Consider the following 19749-nt stretch of genomic DNA (forward strand, 5'->3'; position numbering starts at 1 on the left):
AGTAAAGCAGGTAAAAAGACAATAAAAATGAGTTAAAAAGAAGATGTGGCTTTCATGCAAATGGCAATCTTACTATGGTTGAAAACATATGTGCAAAATGTACTGTTAAAATTTCTAAACTCAAGTTACTTCCAGTGCCTTGGGATGAGCTACCAGAAGGATTACAAAGATTAAAACCATAAAATTTTAGCAGGGCAAATCTACCTGTGTTCAAGATAGAAAATCTTTATAGTTTAGTGAAACTCTACAGCATTATCTCAAATACTTTCTATGGTTCATGATCAAAACACAGTCATTTCCTCTCCAAAACTGAGTATTAGATCTTGTAATGTTCACAATAAAATCCGTGTTCTTACAAATAGACTGAACAGTGTTTTTTTTTTCACACAGCAAAAATATATTGTTCTGGTTGACCACTTAAGCAGGATGAACTCTTCCTCTGGTCAGTTGAGTGTCATTATGTTTATTTTTACCAACAATACCAAACTTCAGCGATTTCATTATTTCACTGAGTGAAGTTTCAAGTTGGCAGAGAAAAACAGCAATGTAGAACTTCAACTTTTAGGCTTGCACAATCTTTGTGATTACAACACCGTTTGAAATTTCTTTTGCTGAGAAACAACAGAATTGCTCTTTCTACTGGCATGCTTGGGAAGCAGCCTGCAGAAGCTGCTTTGAGCACTGCGGTAATGCTTACATGCAAAGGGAAGCACTAACCGTTTTAGCTGGAGCAGCAAGATTTTCCATTTCTTCATGGGTCACCCAAACATTGCCTGAGGGCTACGAGCAGGGCCCGCAGGGAGGCAGGAGGGATCCACATTAGGTAAGCAGTGGTAAAGAAGAAAGGCAGCACCACTGTAAGTTAACAGCGTATAGCATCACCATCAGCACAACCATCATCTTGCCTCTACCGAGCTGCAGTTAGAGACAACTTGAGACAATTGGGTTTGTGTCTTTGTTAGAGGAGTCCAAACAGACGTGATGGAATGTTTCAGCTAGCACTGATGGATGAGCACAGCCGCAAAGGAAAGAAGAATTAAAGCTCCAATACACGCAAGTAGCAAATACAATCTTTAGGTCATGGATTTATCTGTAGGTAAGCTTCATTTCTCAAAGACCTTCCAGACTAAATATTCTGCACAAATCACAAGCTCATAATGATTGCTTCCCCCACCTTTCTGTGAAACAAAAATGTCAAGAGAAAACACTTATAAGACCGTTTTCCTCTTTGACCTGTTTTCATTTAAATTCTTGCAAGGACAATGAGATGAGGCAGGAAAGGGGTGGGAAGCCTGCTGTGCACACAAGGTGGAATGTACTGTGCTTTCTTGGGAGCTGCAGTAAATTAGCTCCTTTCCTGAGGAAGAGGGGAAGCAGAAAGACTTGGGATTCAGAAATGCACAGTTGAGGGCAGTGCAGCATTTTGCTGCCAGCTACATAAGGAAAAGTCAAAAGCAAATTATTCCCAAGCTACTAGCTTGAATGTGTTGTTTTCTTATTTTCTAAGTGATGATTCTCTTGTGCTTTGAAATCAAAAATATCCAAAATGGATTTTGATAGTAAATGTATTTTTAGTAATTCAACACTGTATTGTGTCTATAATATATACTCGCATTAGAATTTGTGACATCACCATGGTTAGGTTTCTGTGGGGAGGAAGTATCAGATTGGGAACTATAATTTTTGAAAGCCTCTTAGCAGTGTCAAGTTGAAAGGCCAACCAATGGGAACATTTGGGTCCTTTTGCCCAGTTTCTCAACTGCTTACATACCTCAATGGTTCTGGATAAATTGCTAAATCCCTCCAAGGTATCTCAATTCTAATTTCTACCAAAAGATGCTTCATGAATTCCATGAAAATTAGAGATTACAAAAGACAATTATTAACATTATTAATATCATTAGAAGTCCAGGCTGCACTATGTAAGCAGTTAGTCTTTGTCTTTCACTTCTATGCCACGTTTCCCATCCAATCAAACCTTACTTTTTAACTTGTTCAGGAGTTTTTTTGTTGTTTCAGCCTCTGTTGCATTCTTCATAGCCATCACCATCAGCCTTTCAGCATATAACTCCCCTCTCGTTACCTTCTTTTTCTCCTCATCCATTTGGCCTGTTTTTCTCCATTTTCCATTTAAAAAAAATGTCTTTTTATCTACAGCACATACATTTTTGCTCTCCCCCAGTGCACTTTCAGGCTCTTTTTAATATATTCCCCTCTTTCCTTTCAAACTTATTTTGTCTCTACTTCTTTCCTTCCCATGTGTTCCACTTCTGCCTTCTACGCCTCCAATCACTGCTTCTCCTAAAAGCACGAGGTACCTTCAAGCAGCCAAATCAGACCGTAAATCATTAGAAAGGGTACAAAAAGAGGAAAGGAAACAAGATTCAGAAGAGCTATATTCCTAAACAACCCCTCCTCCCTCCTGCATTATACAACCCCACAAATGATAAAAAGGTAAACAACAAAAAAAGACAATCTGATTTGGCTGGGATAGTTCACCTGAAGGAATAGAAGGGCAAAACTACAAGTAAAATTACAAATAAGGTAAATATATCGGTGATCAATAATCAAGTGAATGATGAACAAATGCTTCTCCATAGGACTGTTCACATTGACTGGGAATTGTGGGTTACCAGAGTCACTCTGCTACTACCAAAGCCTTTCTGCAATCTCCTGCAGAACCAAGTGGGAAAGAAGTTATCTGAACAGAACTCACTGTTCTAGATGTTGGAGGTGCCGATGGGCTTGTGAGTGATACCATCTCCTGGATTGCTAATCGGAGTTTTAGGCGATGAAGAGGATTGCTGATTCCAATTTCTCTTTGAATCTCGGTGTCAGATAAAGCAGACATGATGGCTCCACTCTTCACGTTGGCACGGCAGGCGGCCACATACCAAGCTGGCATTCCCAGCCAGAGCTGTTGAGACAAAGCACACATTTGTTCCAAGCACCACTTCATTTTTCAGATGAAATTAATCACTGAGGCACCTATCAACCTGAATAACCTTAGTAATACACACAAATGAGTATAATTATCATGGTCTTTATTAAAATGAAGTTGTTTCAGAAGCACTGAAATTGCCATGACTTCACAGGAATTCTTTATTGCTTCTATTGTAGCCAGACATTTAAAGGAATCCTTTGGATTATTTTTTAGAGCTGTGTTTCTCCATCATCTGGGCTACTTCTTTCCTGTGCCCTCAAGCAAACTGTGGCACGAGTCAGCATCACTGGTGGTTTTATAGTCTTACCATGCACAGAACAAATAGGAACCATTTAAGTTATTTTTACCATTTTGTCCTAAACTGGTTTTCATTCTCTTTCCATGTTAGTCCCTGTGGTATACTTGTGGGGCAGTTTTATCATTCGCAGCTTGTATTTTCTTTATAGAAATAAGCACAGTACAGATAACCAACCTAGTGAGGGCTGTGCTTACTGCAAATTCAGGAACAAGCTGGTATGGCAGTAACCTGACTGGAAATTCTGGTTAGAAGTTACAGTGAGATGTGAGCACAACTACATCACCATGGATTCAGAAGATATTTAATTGCTACTTCAGGCTTCTCTACTTACTAGGAGCATTAGGAGACTTATTAGCCTAGGTCAGCAGCCGCCTTGTGTTTCGAAGTGGCACAGCCTCCTGGCCCTTTTTTCTAAGAGGTGCTCTCTATCTCTAACACTCTTTCTTGGAATGCACTCAGTACGAATTCTTCCAGGTCTTCCGAGTTTCCTCACTGATATGACTATCAGTGTCTACACATCTTTGCTCCCAAAAGAGGTAATTCCATAGTAGAGCTACATACAGATTGGAAGTTCTTGTCATGGTGTGAAACACATTATACTATAGAGAAAAGTGTGAGAAGCACATATAGGCAGCAAATGCCATAACCACTGAGATTCTGAGGATAGCACAATGGAAAACAAAGAACAACTTATCTAGGTACTTAACTCTAGGTGACATTTTGGATTTTTTAGAACATAGTTCTTGCCACTGGCGTTGGGAAGCACAAAGTATAATGTGAGATTTCCGCTGTGCAGCAAAATATTCTAGTCTGAACCTGGAAAATATGATCTAATCTCAGTTTAGTTGCAATGATATAAAAAGCTTCTTGAAAATCAAAAATGAAAACAAGATTTACATAGATTCCTGTGTGACTAAGTCTAGGTGTTCCTGGTTCGGCAGGTGGATTGGACTAAATGATCTTTTGAGGTCCCTTTCAGTCCCTGACATTCTGTGATATACAGTTGCACTTAAACAAAGACCCATGTGGAAACTACATATAGACCTTAAATATATTTAATACTTTCATTTAATTTAACATTGTTTCTTTTTCATATTTGCGCTTGAAAAGCAGAGATGTGTGAACACTGGGAGTTATTCACTGTGCAGAAACAGATTCATGTGTTTGCTGCTCATTAGGTAAATTAGTTCTTTAACAAACAGCTGTCCCTATCAGAAAATGAAGGTGGATGAGAACAATCCCTAAAAACAGGATACATTCACAGTGTGGAATTCACACATAGTAGGCAGTGAATCCACAGTTCAAGTCTGATACACTTTTCTTTAGTTAAGAAAAGTCACAGTTCTTAAAATATATCTCAGCTATGTCTGTGCTACATACAAATGACCAGAATAAATGCTAATGCTGAGAAGTTGAGCCCTGAAAAGTTTGGACATATCACAACTGCAATCACATCTACTACTTCAAATTGGCCCTTTGGCTCCTTTAATATTAATTTCAGTTTTTATTCCCAGGGTCACACATTACATTTTCCCCAGGAGAGTATGGAATGCACACCGTGTCTATCTGATGGCTGAATGCACTGATGCTCACTGAATAATTCCAACACTTCTGCCTCATATATTTTTATCATCAGGACACAGTTTGCATTGGATACTGCAACACAAGTTTTGGCATGGGCTTTCCTGTGCTACTCTCATTACGTTTCCCTAGAAATTCAGAGATATCAATTTTTCTTTACAACATCTCTCTGAGGCATTGGAAAGCATATCTTTCCAATGAAAGAGCTAAGAATCAAGGCAAAATAAATAAATAAGTAAATAAAATCAGAACTTAAATTGCCAGAAATATCCCCACATTTTACATCACTGTGGAGGACATTAAGGGACAAACTGTTTTCAGTACTTGGAAATACTTAGACCTTTGCATGTGCACCTTACCAATAAATCAGTATTTGTTGTAATAGTGAATATTTCTGACTGATACAAATCTGGCTACACAACTGTTATACTTCCCAGAAAAGTCATTTGCCAGCCAAATTAACAAATGTTCCTTGATAGCAGTTTGTTTTTCTGGAAGAAAGATATCATCCCATTTTCCAAGGTTATGTCTGAATGCTTGAAAGCCTCTCTGCAGTTTTAATTTCATCCTTTTTCATTAGGAACCTTCAAATAAAATGTGAAGTGGAAGTTTTGTAAATGTCAGCTTCTTTCATTCCTCACTCTTTACTTATTCCCTGAACATGCTTCTGTCAAAGCTTTGAAGCGGGGCTATTTTTTCTAGTTGCAGGGAAAAGTTCTGCAGATTATTTCTGATGATCAGACATGAGAATAGTTGGGAATACATAGAGATACTCGGTGCAGACAAAGAGCAGATGCTACAGCTTTAGCCAACAAAGAGCTTGTGTCTGCACAGAGCTGGTGTCACGTAGAAATGATTGTCTATAATGTATGAGAACATCCTGACATTCTGCCTTCATGTTCCCTAAAGGTCTGGGTAGGTGTTTTTCAAGTAGTTTCTTCACCTAAAACTAAAATTGATTTTAGAAACTTCTGCTGAAGAATTTTCTCTGGATGTATTCCAAATTCCATTCATATACACCCTCGAAATAAAGGATAGCCCTCAGCACCTCAACTGATGGTAAAGATGAAGGAAGTGCCTGTCATAAGGATTTCAACCTGCATCTCCCACATTTCAGGTGAAAGTGAATAAAAAACAATTCCTTCTATTTGGAATGATATCTAGGTAAAGAAGTGGCCCACCAGTGTGAGAAATGCTTACTTCCAGCCAGGCAACCACCGTAGGCCCATCCCACTGGGCAAAAGGCAAACCCTTTCTCCGAGCTTCTTCCAGAAGTTCATGTCTAAAAATGAATCAAAAGCTGTTAAATATGCAGAGCTGTGTATAAAGACAATACAGATGCAACCGTGCCCCATCGTTAAGGGTAACAACAGTGAAGCACAATGACAGGCATAGAAAAGGCAGAGAATTCACAATGAACGTTATAGCTCCTTCTCTTGTTTGAACATATTCCTTATTCTATTCCTAACTTTTTTTTTTCCTTAGTGAATTTTGATGACCTTTGGTGCATTTTGACACCTAACATACAAAAAGTTTCTATGTGTACTGATCTGAAGCAATAAAGAATTGGGGTATTCTCTATTAGAAGGACCACTCAGACAATAGAAGACATTGGGAAACTGGGAAAATTCTGGGATTCCTCCTGAGCCTAGTTTAGCTGTGGTCTGGTCATTACTCAGAATGTCCCCAAATGGCCTGCTTTCAGACCTTAGCTAAGATTGGATGTAATGCAGCAGGATCTATGGGTTCTTTGTGTTTGAAACACAAAACCTTGTTGGACTGGCCATGTACAATTTTGTGGCCTCTGGAATACAAGAATGGAATGGAATACAATGTTCTGCATCTTAAATAAGCCATCCATGGTTAATAAAGAGTTGGTTAAATACTTAGTAGTTGCACATTATTAGTTTTTGTCTTGTTTACATACAAAGAAAATCCATGTGGTTTAATGAGGTACACATTTTTACGATTATAGAATTTGCTTTCTCAATTATATACACACGTATGGATATACTTTTACAGAATTGAACAGATACCAATCCAACTACTGCCTCTGCAGCTTCTCTGGACTGCAATGAATGTGTATAAAAAACCATGGCAAAAGTACCACTCTCAAAGCTTCAAATGCACTTCTAATACAGTAGTGCTAAATATTTTGTAAAGTATAGGTCTGTCAGCCACACTATCAGTAAAATGTTCTATATTCAATGTGTTCAACCACTTGACCAGGCGTCTAACTGAGCACTATTGTATTAGGTAGCATGAATAAAGGTCCCTTTGTGTGGTGGCATAGCAGAAGTGGTCCTTCTGTAAGTTGTTTCTATTTCCTGATATTTAACAACATATTTTCAGCAGCTCCCTACTGAGCAAAACACAGAAGAATGCTCTCAGCAATAAGCTGTATTGAAAACAAAATTAGATAGGGACTATGCTAATGGAGTATTAAAATTTGCTTACATTCCCACCCAACAAGGAAATCTTGGAATTATAGCTTCAGCTTTGTCCTCTGTTATTACTACAGCCTTTGTGGTTGTTATCCCTTGGCAATTCTTCACTGCCTAAGCAGCCTTTCAAGTACATGTACTGCAAAATCACAGCAAATAAAAGCAATTGAGTGATCTTACAAGGAGTGTTGCTTTGGGGATCTTTGCACTGATAAGGGGCTAGATTGAGACAACTTGGCTTTAGTAAAAACATGGAACTCAAACAGCAATTTTGCAAAAATGTTTAAATCCCTCACTCTGAGCATTAACAGAAAGACAGCTGCTTTAGTTTCTATGTTGCTGCTGTGGTAATGTACAATACTACAGATTCTTGACAGCTTTGCTGAAGCTTATTTAGCTTCTCCTCCTACACATTCTTTGCAGCACAGTTCTTTAGCTGATCCACTGCCACTTGGCAGTCCAAAGACACTGAAGAGCTACCCTTGCTTCCTATGATGGCACAATCCTCCGCAAGATGAGAAAGACTTGCTACTTGGGCACCCAAATGTCACGTTACCTTCAATAGCTGTAGAGTCGCTTACTCCCAGGAAGACCAGTAGTGTGGGCCAATAGAGGCATATACTTGTTTTTTACTAAAGCAGAGCTGAGGTATGGCCACTATCAGCAAAACAACCACATCTCAGATATCCACAGATGGGGAATTTGGGTTCAGCTTTCCCCAAGAGATATCTTTGCAGGGTGCTTGTGATCTAGCCTGGCCATCCCTCCAAAACCCCAAGGGGATGGCAGATCTCCTGGGGCCAGCAGGGTTGCTAGCTGGCATAGCTGTCCTCAGGGAGAGCCAAGTCTTTGATGCTAGCCCCTTCTCATCTGTCTGGGTTCAGTATCCCAGGGCAAAACACAGACCCTGCAAAACTCCACAGGAATTTCTCCTCTCTAAAGCTAGCCCAAGACCAGGGTGCAGCTCCTTCTCTCTGGCCTAAAGTCTCTTGGAATCACCACCATCAGAAGAACCTGATTCTAGATTTTTCCTTATCTGGAGTATTTCTCTTTACCCATCACATCTGAAAGAACTGGGCTGGCTATCACAATAAATAAATAAGATGGAAATAATGATTTTGAGGGCCACTGGCCACTTGTTTGTGACAGTCTTCTGCTCAGAGCAGGAGAGCAGTAGCATACGGTCTCCAAGGAAATGAGGTTCAGGAAGAACTTGTGGCTTATTTCTTTAATTTGGTGTTAAATCCCCATGTGGCCTCAGGAACCGAGGTGCTGCAGAAGGTGCCTTGTCACTTTAAGTTCTCATGTCCATAAAAAAGTTAATTTCTTTATATTGGAACTAAAATGTAAGTATTTCTAGGGAGCTCCCTGTGACTTTGTAGCATCTGAGTTGGCCTGAGGCTTGTTTTGTACGCCAAACATTACCCAGGTGCACCCTTCATGAGTGGGAAAACACTTCTACTTCAGAGGCAGTCTGGCTCACTCAGCTAAAGGAAAATATAGCTGCAGTTATTGATTTTGCCTGAAGAAAATGAGACCAGGTCAGAAATAAGACACTATGCTATAACTAAAGACTACAGTATGATAAATACATAATTCAAAGGGTCTTGGCTTGTAGGAAAAAAGAGCTTTGGCTTGAAAATATATCTAGTGTAAAGCTGAAATTCTCTACTCAACCACGGACAGGGAATACAGTTACCATGAGACCTGAGCCTCACTTATTTATGTGGAATACTAAAAGGATTTTTTGTAATATTTCTTTCCCTTGAAAATAATTTCATGCTTCAAACTTGAATTTCCTTCCCCAGGATGTTTCATTTAAATGCCTCTCCAATATTAAAGATCATTTAAATTATACTTTACTCTTTTAAAAACAGTATGCTTTGGCTATTTGTTCATATAAATCAGGAGTACTGCATCACCTGAACCTACAGTTTCTAAATCAGAACTAGGAGTTTCCATCTCTTGACTAAGAGAGATTCTTTAGTTGTCAGTCATAGCAAATTGTCTTTGGATATGAAGTAATATAGGAAGTTCTTGGAACTCGGTTCTACCAAAATAAGTTGCAAATTGCATGTAGGAAAAAACATGTATTGCTTTGACCAATAGTATAAACAATAAGAAAAATGAATTGGGTAATCTGCCTATTTTAGAACAGAATCTGAGTATTTTAGAACAGACAGAATGAAATGAAGTGCTTTCAGGATAGTCAGTGGCCTCCTAAGCCAAAAAAGAGAAGGTATCCAGATATGACTGTGGCAGCTGTAGTGCTATTCTCCTTACAAAACCAGACAACTGATCACAGGAGGAGGATAAATAAACTACATAAGCTTGTCACTCCTCCTTCCTTTCATCCCAAATACAAAGATTGGAGACAGTGAATAGCATGGTACAGTTTCTCTAATTTTGAAAATGCTTTGCAGGGGAATGTAGGGATATTCTCCTAAGACTGACAATAAAGTACTACATCTTACAGTATGTCCACTTTGCATCGGTAAGGAGGTAAGGAATTAAAATGTAATTATTTCCATGCACATTTAGTTTTTGGCAACATATGAAAACAAGTTGATAAGGGAGAATTGACATTAATTAAGCATTACTAGAAATGGTATTATTTGGCAGATAAGGCTTTAAACCACTTACTTCTATTGGAATGAATTCCAAATTAATGCCATATTTTTCAAGATAACATTATTATTGTTCAAGAATAAAATTGTTTTCCATTGTGGAATTAACAGCAATATGCTACTTAAAAAAAAATGCATCGTTACCCCAAGTCAGGTTTTGCAAAGTAAGGAAATTACACGAACATTGGCTACATAGCATTTTCCCAAAATTTGAGAGATGTTTATATTCATCTGTTTTTTGAGAGTGCCTCACAATGTGGTCTGTTCTCTCTTTCTCTCTCTCTTTCTTTCTTTCTTTTTTTTCCCAAGCCAGAAAAGAAAAATGCCACATTGTGTTGCACACAAGTTGTGTGGCACACAAGTGGATTTGCTTCCCCAGCACTGATTTAATTCTCTCTGGATTTACTTCTTAGTACTTTTATGTTGACCCATTTTCTTTAGCATCACTCTTATGAGCACCAGGAACAACTACATACCACAGCTGAGCGCATAACTGTTTTATGACATGAGGACTATGAATGCTGCAACATCCCTCTGGACATGAAGGGTACACAGATGCAGAGAAGGGAAAAATTATAAGACCAAAATTATGTTGTTCTTGACATTTTCTATTTCTCATATATTCTTCCATTACACAGGGGTAATTTTAGTTCTGTATCAGAAGCCCTTACCAACTCATCACATAAAACTCAAGGAACTTTATTAAAAATAAGAGTGTTCTTCAAATAGAATTTGTGTGGGAAGTTAAGAAAATCTTGATTTAAAGCATGTCATTCAATGTCATTCAATTTTCTTCATGAAGATGGAGCTTCTCACCATGAGACAAAACAAGAAATAACAGCCTAAAATTTTGGACATGTATAATCCAAACATTCCTCCACATATTATAGAAACTGGACCCTAACACTGTCATGAAGAAACCTGAATATAAAAAGTATTTCAACATAGATAATATTTTTGCAAGTAATAGCACTTACTATGAAAGTCCTAGTAGGTTCACAAGAAGAGTCTTCAGGGATATTATATTATGCATATTATAATGACTCAGTCAAAATGTAAGCATAAATGTGAGATAAACTGAAAATGAGGCACAGCGAAATCAAGACCGAATAATGATAGTAAAATAGAAGCAGAATTTATCTAGAAATTTTGGGCAATGGGTGATTTGGATCCCATAAAATGAACTTATAAAATACTTTCTCTAAAAGACAAGTTGAAGAGTTTGCCTCACAGATTCTCTTATTATTGTTATTATTGCTACCACCAGTGTTATTATTATAAAAAATACTAAAATAGGTAGTTTACAACCAAATACTACAAAACTGTTTTCTAGAAGAGAAATGCACACAAGATATACTGTTTGCCTGAGGAATTCTATAATTTCAAGGTAAGATTAAACACATCTGTCTCTCATCTGTACAGCATTGCCAAAGGTAATCTACTCACATTCAAGAACACCAAAATTTAGTACAGAAGATTTCTAATGAATTGAAATGAAGATTTAAATTTTGTCTTTTGTACTGCTTTTCCTAAATATTTGTAAGAGACCAGAATCGTCAGGGTAGTGTCATCAGATGACAAAATAAGCTGGTTGAGTTTAGCTGCACTTATATAAATTAATAATTGCATTAAATGTCTAAGGCAAATAAGTTTTTTATCTACTTTTTTTTCTGCAGGGCTACAAATATTTTTAAACAATGAAGTAGAGAAAAAAAAAAGACTTGATGTTGCCATATAATAGCGATTTAATTTAATCTGAAAGGATGCATCTGACTTCTAAAGACTACAATAGTTAAACACTGAGTAAAATTTTGATGTAACTTTGGCTATCAGGGAACATGACTTTTAAATCATTTGAACTCCTTGTTCTTTCTCATTCTTTTTGATATTGTGCATAATAGGCGGGCAAAACGATGGGCAAAATTCAATTTCCATCTTTACAAAAGTTTTTGTAAAGAAAACTTTTAAGGACTTTTCAGCAAAGAATGACTGAGAGATAAAAACAGGCCTGAATCAAGAAGCAAGTAACAAATAGAAGGTTTTAAATCTATAAAACGAAGAAATTCAATTTTAAGTTTAGCACAATACAGTACAGATTAAGAAAGCAGATTTACTCTTATTGTTCCATGTATGTGTACATAATAAGTCTATGCAATGTAAAGGGTGACTTTCTTTAACTGAAGACATACATTAAGCTAAGGGATACATATTCAGGAATGCTTAATTTGTGCCCTAAAAATTAGACCTACAGAAAGTGACTATGAAAAAAATAAGAAAACGCTTGTGAAATAAACAGACTTGCACAACATACAACCTTGCAAATCTTATATGTAGTGCTCTAAATTAGAGATGCCTGGAATTCCCGGGTTGATTAAATCTTACCAAATCTAATTCTACAAAGCCATTTCATAATCATACATTCTAAGTTAATGTGGTAAACCTTGCTCTCTTCAAGTTTTTCTGTCTTTCCAGCCTTTAGGAAGTTATAGTTCAAACATTCTTTGAATGTAAGAAATTTGCTCCCTAAGCTCTGCAAGTGATTAAAGAAGAAAGAACATTTGTATGGTAGATAAAAGAGGAGTTAGAAATTTTAAACTTGATATCAGGATAACAATTTAAAAAAAAATCCTTAAAAATAAACTGGTGAAAAAGAAAGCAAAGGCATATACACAAATGAAATATTACTGTACTGCTATATAGCATGAGGGCTCAAAAGGAAAAAAGAATGTTTTCTGGATTACTTAAGTGTTCGGGAGTTTGAGTCCACTGGGATTTAGTTTAGCAGAATATATATGAATAAATGTCTTTGGTATTCTAGGCCTTCTCTGTTGTGATTTTTCCACTGACTTAAACTTTAAGTATCTTTATAATTCTGGTCTTGAGACTGCCCAAAATGTGTTTAAAAACTTCTACAGCAGTTACCTACAAATAGTTTCTTCATTATGTTAAGCCTTGCAGGAACAAGTCCTACATTTCTGTACGCTTTCAATACTTTGAAAAGTTTCATTTGGGTCATTTTTCTGCATGAGATTGTTATACAGGAGTAACAGAAGAAAAATAAAAATAAAAAAAGGAAAAAGAAAACAGAAGAGAAAAAGAAGAAGAAATAAGAACAAAATATAGAATACAAACATGGTGCTGAAAATGAATATGTTCAGCAGCCATGGTGTTTTAACTTACCCAGATATGCTTTTCATGAGATGAAGAGAGATGAATGGAAAAAAAAAAGTACATAAATGTTAATGAATATACAGTAGTTCATAAAGAAATCATATGATAGATAAAATAATAGCATTATTATAATTACCAAAATCTTTCTAAATGGTCTCTGAATATTTTTTAAAAATTATATGTTCTTTTGAAGAACAGATGCATTTTTCAAAATGAGATTTTTATTAAACTGATGTTGGTTATTTATTAGGTAACAACTCAGCAAAGTGCATCTACAAAACATACTTGTACCAAAGATCTGTAAATATGGTTAACATGGAATAGATTTTTAACTTAAAGTTTGCTGCTCTGTTTTGAATAATTTCATTCTGGTTTGAGTGTTTTTCCCTCTAGGTAACTATTTTTGCCAATATAATTGATAACAGTACCTGTTTGAGAAACCCGGATGCCATCACTGATAATAAAATTTCTTCAACATTCTCTAATTGCCATCATAAAAAGAAAATTATATGCCTGAATGAAATCCAGATACCTCAGAATTATATTATATTTCTATTAACTCATGATTTACAGAGTTATAAAAGGGTTTGGTAGGTACAGCTATAGAAGAAAACTTTGAAGTGAAATGCCTATGCTCTGATTAATTACAAAGATGTTGTATTCATTTCAGTAAGTTTAGCACGGGGGCTGGTTCCAAGATGTTGAATTTTGTTTCTGTGTTTGTGTGTGAGAAGCAGAACAGCTGTGAGAGAGAAGAAAAAATACAATACAGAAAAGTAAATGAAAACAAATGACAAAGTCATACAGAGAAAGTTTAAGAAAGAAAAATTAAGAAATGGGAGGACAGTGAAGGTATGGAATATAAATAAAGGACTAGAAAACTAGTCAAGGAATTACCAAATGTGTTGGAGGGACTATTAAGATTGAATATGGATCGTCATGATTTTGGGGGCAAAATTTCTATCATCCTTATTTTCTACTGAGAAAGAAGTACTGACTGACTTGAACTCTTTTGCCTTTCATTTTGGACCTTCCAAAGTCTATCAAACCATCTCTCTTATTTCCTACATCTTCCTCTGAATACTCCTTTGGATATGGGAGAGAGTAATAAAAAAGATTAATCAGAATCTGATAAATTTGTTGGCAGCTTCAGTCAGTTGGAAGTTTTCAGCTGCCTCAAGTAACTCAAGGGACCTGAAGACTGTCTTCTCCATTACAGTAGAGGATCAAGGATCATCTTGTTGTTTCCTGAGCATTTTCTCCATAGAAAAATAAAATGCTAGAGGAAAAAATGGATCTTTAAATTTGAACTCACTTTTTCGAAAGTCAACCACTTCACTACCATTTTATTGAACGAAGATAACAATTTCCCTTAGATGTATAGTAAAGACATGTAGATATTTTTTCTGCTGCTGTGTTTAATAGGTTCTTCCCTTAAACAGTTAATTGGAAGTGATATTTGCATCTGCAGATCAGCTGCACGTTTGCAAGTAGATGTTTATATTTGTCAAGAAGTCTCAAATTGCAGTTGATACACCTGTGTGGATAAGGCAGGGAACTGGGCTTTGCCAGATTTTGATTGAATAGAAAATGTAAATAGTTGAAATAAGTTGTATGGAGAAAAGAATAAATAACTTTTGATGAAGCATAACAATATTATTTTAAAAATTCAGTTTCCTTTTAAAATGAGTTCAACATAGATATTATTTATGATGTTCTTTAAAACACAATTCATTGATTCAGTTTCTTCATCTTTATAGTAATAAAAGTAAGATTTAACAATCCTCTACGCTCATAACGCTACAATAGGAAAGGAATTCCCCAAATATAGTACCTAATGTAATAGAGAGATACAATTATAATGTTGTGAAAGCTTTCATTGGCTATTTCAAAGAAGTTTTCAATCAAGTGAAGAGTAAATATATGTTTGGCAAAATATATATATATATATAAATAATCATATTTATGTATATCTAAAGGACTAAAACCCAATCCAGTCATGGCAAAACCATGGTAGCTACAGCATACAAACAATGATTTCATCAGAATGCTGAATATCTGTCCCTCCTCCACTGGAATGGGAAAACAGGAAATAACAGGTACTGAACAGAGTATTGTTTGCTAGAAAGGGAGGAAGTACTAAAGAGCCATCTGAAAGCCAACTATATCAGGTAATTTCTGTTTGATGAGGATGGAAGGAAGAAATTTAATGCTAAATTTGAATTTGCTAAATTTGAAAGATTCTGTAAGCAAAAATAGGGAAAAAAAAGGCGTTAAACTAAATATATCCTTAAGAGTTATCATTGGAAAATAAATCATGTATGTTTAGAATATAATAGTATTTAATAAGCATTAAGTATTCAGGAACATTAGATGGATGGCACGGAGAAAGACCTTAATTAATTCAATTGGATTCATTTTTTTGAAATGTGTGCAATTAAGAAAGTCATTGGAAACAGCCATTTGTATAGTGCAGAGGACAGATATTACTTGTATTAAAAAATACATTATATCAAGTTCTAATTTCAATTGCACATATTAGACCTAATTAAAGTGGCACTGTGTGGATTAAGAAGAATCTAAGTGATGACTACAGTGCTTCAAACTTGTATTTCATTAAAAGGCCTACCTTCGTATATTTTCAAGTAGCTTACTGATGAGTTCAATTTTCCATAGGCAAATCTAAGCCCCAATATTCTCTTATTTTATTGCTTGTACTCAGCATTTTAAAAAAACATTTAAAAATGAAAAACATCACAAGGAAGGACTTTAGCATTATTAGGAATTTATCCAATTTATCAAATGAATTCATCAGAATTTATCAACCCTGATTCTAGTTAGAAGGAAACTGATGCTCTTCTATTAATATGGAATATACCGGTGCTTGATATGTTCATTACTGTAGTCAGTCGAGACTTAGTTGCATTGCAGCTCTTTCAGGTTAATTAGAAGGCCATGCATACAATAGATTTTATTTTACACAGTAACTGTACGTAGGAAATTCATAGGAATTCATAGGAAATTCTTCATAGGAAATTCTTTTTTGTTTTGATTTTCCTTGGAAGATATAAATCTTACATTTTAAGCTTGTCTTGGAGATGTGGAATTAAAGGATTTATGTTATTATACTGATAAAAGAAAAAGAAAATTAAGAGATTCTTATCCAATCAAACAAATACTGAAGGAAAAACGAAAGTTGGATGCTCTGCTCTTGACTCGTTCTAACAGGGCCAGATGGCATGGTCATGTCATGACACAGTGAGTGAATTCACTGCAGCCACAAAGTAAGTAATGATTGTTACACTAACATTTATATAAATACATTTGAAAGTTTAGCTGCTTTTGAGCTGGAATCCTGTCAGTATGACCCAGTTAATAGCTAGCTGACTTGCACATAAATTTTCTTCACGAACATAATTTATGTGTAGGATTTAGGATAAATGGGAAAGTTGATGGCATAGACAAATTTCTAACTGTACTAGCAGCATGCATAAGGTCAAATCTATTTGGCAATCTAGGACTATGTAGCATCTTAATCTCTTTCAAACCTTGCCTTACGTTGGGCCTTTGCAAAAGATGAAATAAACATAGCCTTTCTTCAGTGCTGAGAGACAGGTTGGCTATAAGTACAAGCTTAAAAGTAACATTTTCAAAAATGTAATAATCATTTTGAATTTGATGATGTAATGATTTCCAGGCAAACCTGTATCTAAGCATGGATGCCTTTTATTTTCAGGTCAGGTGGTTTTATTGTTTTAAATTTTAAAATGTTCATTTCCAAGCTTCCTTGTTTTTCATTTCTAAGAAACACTGTACTGTGGAGTACATGTGAAACACCAGCAATAAATGACCAATAACACATACTTTTTTGAAATATAAGAAGATAGTGCATATTGTTGCAGATCAAATCAAACACTTGAAAAGGATTTGAACTACGGCACTTTGCCATTTGAAAGGCAAAGCTGAACCCATTCAAGCTTCTGCGCTACCTAAGACTTACGAAGTTTAATAATAGCTAGACCTATCATGTATTTCAGGTCTGAGAGTAAACATTTATGGATGACTGAAGCATCCTAACCTCTTCTTTTCAGATTACTTGAGGAATATGATGAGATTATATTTAAAATAATTCTATACAGCTTCCTTAATTCATCCTTGATGCTTTAGGAGAAAAACTTGTTACAGATCCATTTACTGCAATATGCAAATGTTAATTCAAAAGAGATTTTTGTTTGATGTCTTTAAATTTAGCATATCACTGAAGCAAACTGATGATTACATTTTAATGAAGTAGTCAATTGAAACTGAAAGAAATGTAACATCCTAATAACATCTTCTAAGGAAGAAACAAGAAAACTTTTAAATTTAGATTAATTACATCATTATCACTGGAGAGGTTTTCGTTTCTGGAGATGTCATACTATCTCAGGAAACTCTCTCAAGTAAAATGTATTAACCAAGAATCTAACTGATGCATATGAATCATGCTAAAATAGCATTAACACACTACAGTGTTTGTAACTCCATGAAGCCAGTGCAGTGTCAATGCACGTGCTTGCTGTTCCAGGAGCAGGTGGTCAGGATACCTGGGGGCCATTAGCACCTACAGGCTGCAACAGATTATGGATTTAAACACCATGCATCTTCATCCTTAAATAAGGGGACATACTTACTGAATTAATGATAGAGTTGAGTACGTTCAGAAATGCAAAATCACTGATTTAGCATTTTAAGGCATTTTTTTCACTTAGGAGGTTATTTAAAACAAAATAAATACATTTTAACAGGAGCTGCATCTATCTAATTTTTAATTCATTAACTCAAATCTAACTTCAAAACCTAGTAAATTAAACCTTACATGAGTTTTATGAAGCTACTAAGTACTTTGAGGCTGTTCTAGTTGCAGTGATGCAGTGATGAGTCCTAACTTTGGTTTCACATCAAGGGCAGAATCCTAGCTTTCCTGCACCAATGGGTTCTACCACCAAAGTGAAATAGAAGTTGACTGAGCTGTTAACACAAATGAAAACCATTTCACGTGACTTCTGTGTGTAGGGGAGAAATACAAGTTCAGTACTGAGGTATTATTCCTGTTTCGTAGAAAAGGCTCTTGGACTGCTTTTTTTTCCTAAGTAACAAAGCCAGCATGAGTAAAGGTCTTCCAGACCTGTAAGTAAGTATGATGAAAAACTTCCTTACTTTTAACTATTCTTCTGGCCTGATTCCCTTGGGACTCCATGTCCTAATTTAAGTTAGCCAAAGTAATCCTTAGAAGTCAAGGTGCTCTGCTCTCTCTGTTCCAGCCTCTGGAATTTTTAGAGTCTGTTTAGCAGTAAGAAGGAATCAAACACTCAAATTTAAATCTTACTGCTATCATAAGAGTGCAAATTGTTCTCGCACTCCTCTTATTATTTTTACAAAGACAATGTATACATAACCATCATCTTTAATGTTACCTTCTCATTTGCATTACCATAATCAGTAATATTACAGCTACTGTATGTAATTGAAAGCTACTTCCAAGAGTAGTTATGCATCATTAAATGTTGGCAAAATTGAATCTGACCTACTGAGACTAAGTCGTCATTCAACTGACTTTTTGGAGAGATTCAACCGAATATTTTCCAAGGTAAGACATGCAAATATATGACTGCAGTCTTTACGAGAAAATGTCAGTTCCCTTCTACCCTGTTGATAATTAGCACTTAGTGTCAATTACAATTCAGCAGAATCCCACATATTTCTCTCGCACAAATGTTACATTTTCCCCATACTACAGTACTTTTACAGGTGTTACATAATGTTAACATTTCTGTGATAGTAAATTAAGAGGAATCTTAAAAACAGTCATAATGAAGTGAGAAGCTATGAATATGGATAAATCTAAAGTGGTGGAAAAAAAAAAAAGTCTTAATGATACAGGTAAATAGCATATACAACAGTATACAATTCAGACCAGATGATCTGTCACAGTCAAGCGATGGTCACAAAGGAAAGATTCCTTTCCTTCCAGCAGAGAATATTTTGTTTACACTTAATCCATAAAGAGCCAAGGACAGAAGACAGATAAAAGGAAAAACAAAGGGAAAGAGTTGAAAAGAAGATGATACGGGGAAGTCTTGTTATGTGAGATTAGATAGAAGTCTAATAACTGGTTATTTAAACACCTATGTTTTCTAGACCAAAAACCTGGTAGGCACTATCATGTATGAAGTACTGTCAAGTATGTGTCAAGTGTCAGACTATCTTATGCAGTATAAATAACTACTAACATATGACAAAGTGAAGACATTTGTCCTTTCAAAATGAACACGTTTGTCCCTTTCTTTTTGTGCTATCTTCAGTCCCCAGAGCTTGACTATAAATAGGGGTTTCAAAAAACCAATAGATCGCTGAATAATCAACGGAATGCTTTCTAAAATTTAATAAAGAGGTGTAGTAATATACTCTATACTTCCATATATTTCTTAGTAAATAGTGATTGATAACAGATTTACAACAACAACAACAAAAAACCCTATGAATGTTATTCTGAGTTTCTTAATTGAGTTGAAAACGACTCTTCTCTGCCAGCTAGCACAATTAACTGCTCTTTAATTGCTAAACTGAGGCTGATTTAAACTGAACACCTACATTTGTATGTTACACAGATATGTGCTTTTAAACAAACTTGATACAAAAGTA

General features: G+C 35.7%; 1 protein-coding gene across 14 annotated transcripts in view; it reads right to left on the minus strand.

Moving 5' to 3' along the window:
- The window catches only part of PPFIA2 (PPFI scaffold protein A2), a 296261-nt gene that overhangs the window by 14209 nt on the left and 262303 nt on the right, over positions 1 to 19749 (minus strand). For 10 of the 14 annotated variants that reach the window (XM_085221991.1, XM_085221997.1, XM_085221984.1 and 7 more), the window contains 3 exons: positions 6024 to 6105; positions 2717 to 2917; positions 718 to 780 (listed from right to left, as the gene is read on the minus strand). In XM_085221991.1, the coding sequence (XP_085078117.1) occupies positions 718 to 780; positions 2717 to 2917; positions 6024 to 6105 (346 nt within the window). The remainder of the gene's footprint in view (positions 1 to 717; positions 781 to 2716; positions 2918 to 6023; positions 6106 to 19749) is intronic. The other 4 variants (XM_085222064.1, XM_085222011.1, XM_085222003.1 and 1 more) reach the window with 1 other exon arrangement.

This window comes from Meleagris gallopavo, chromosome 1 (assembly GCF_905368555.1).
Source record: "Meleagris gallopavo chromosome 1, MGAL_WU_HG_1.1, whole genome shotgun sequence".
Lineage (NCBI taxonomy): Eukaryota > Metazoa > Chordata > Aves > Galliformes > Phasianidae > Meleagris > Meleagris gallopavo.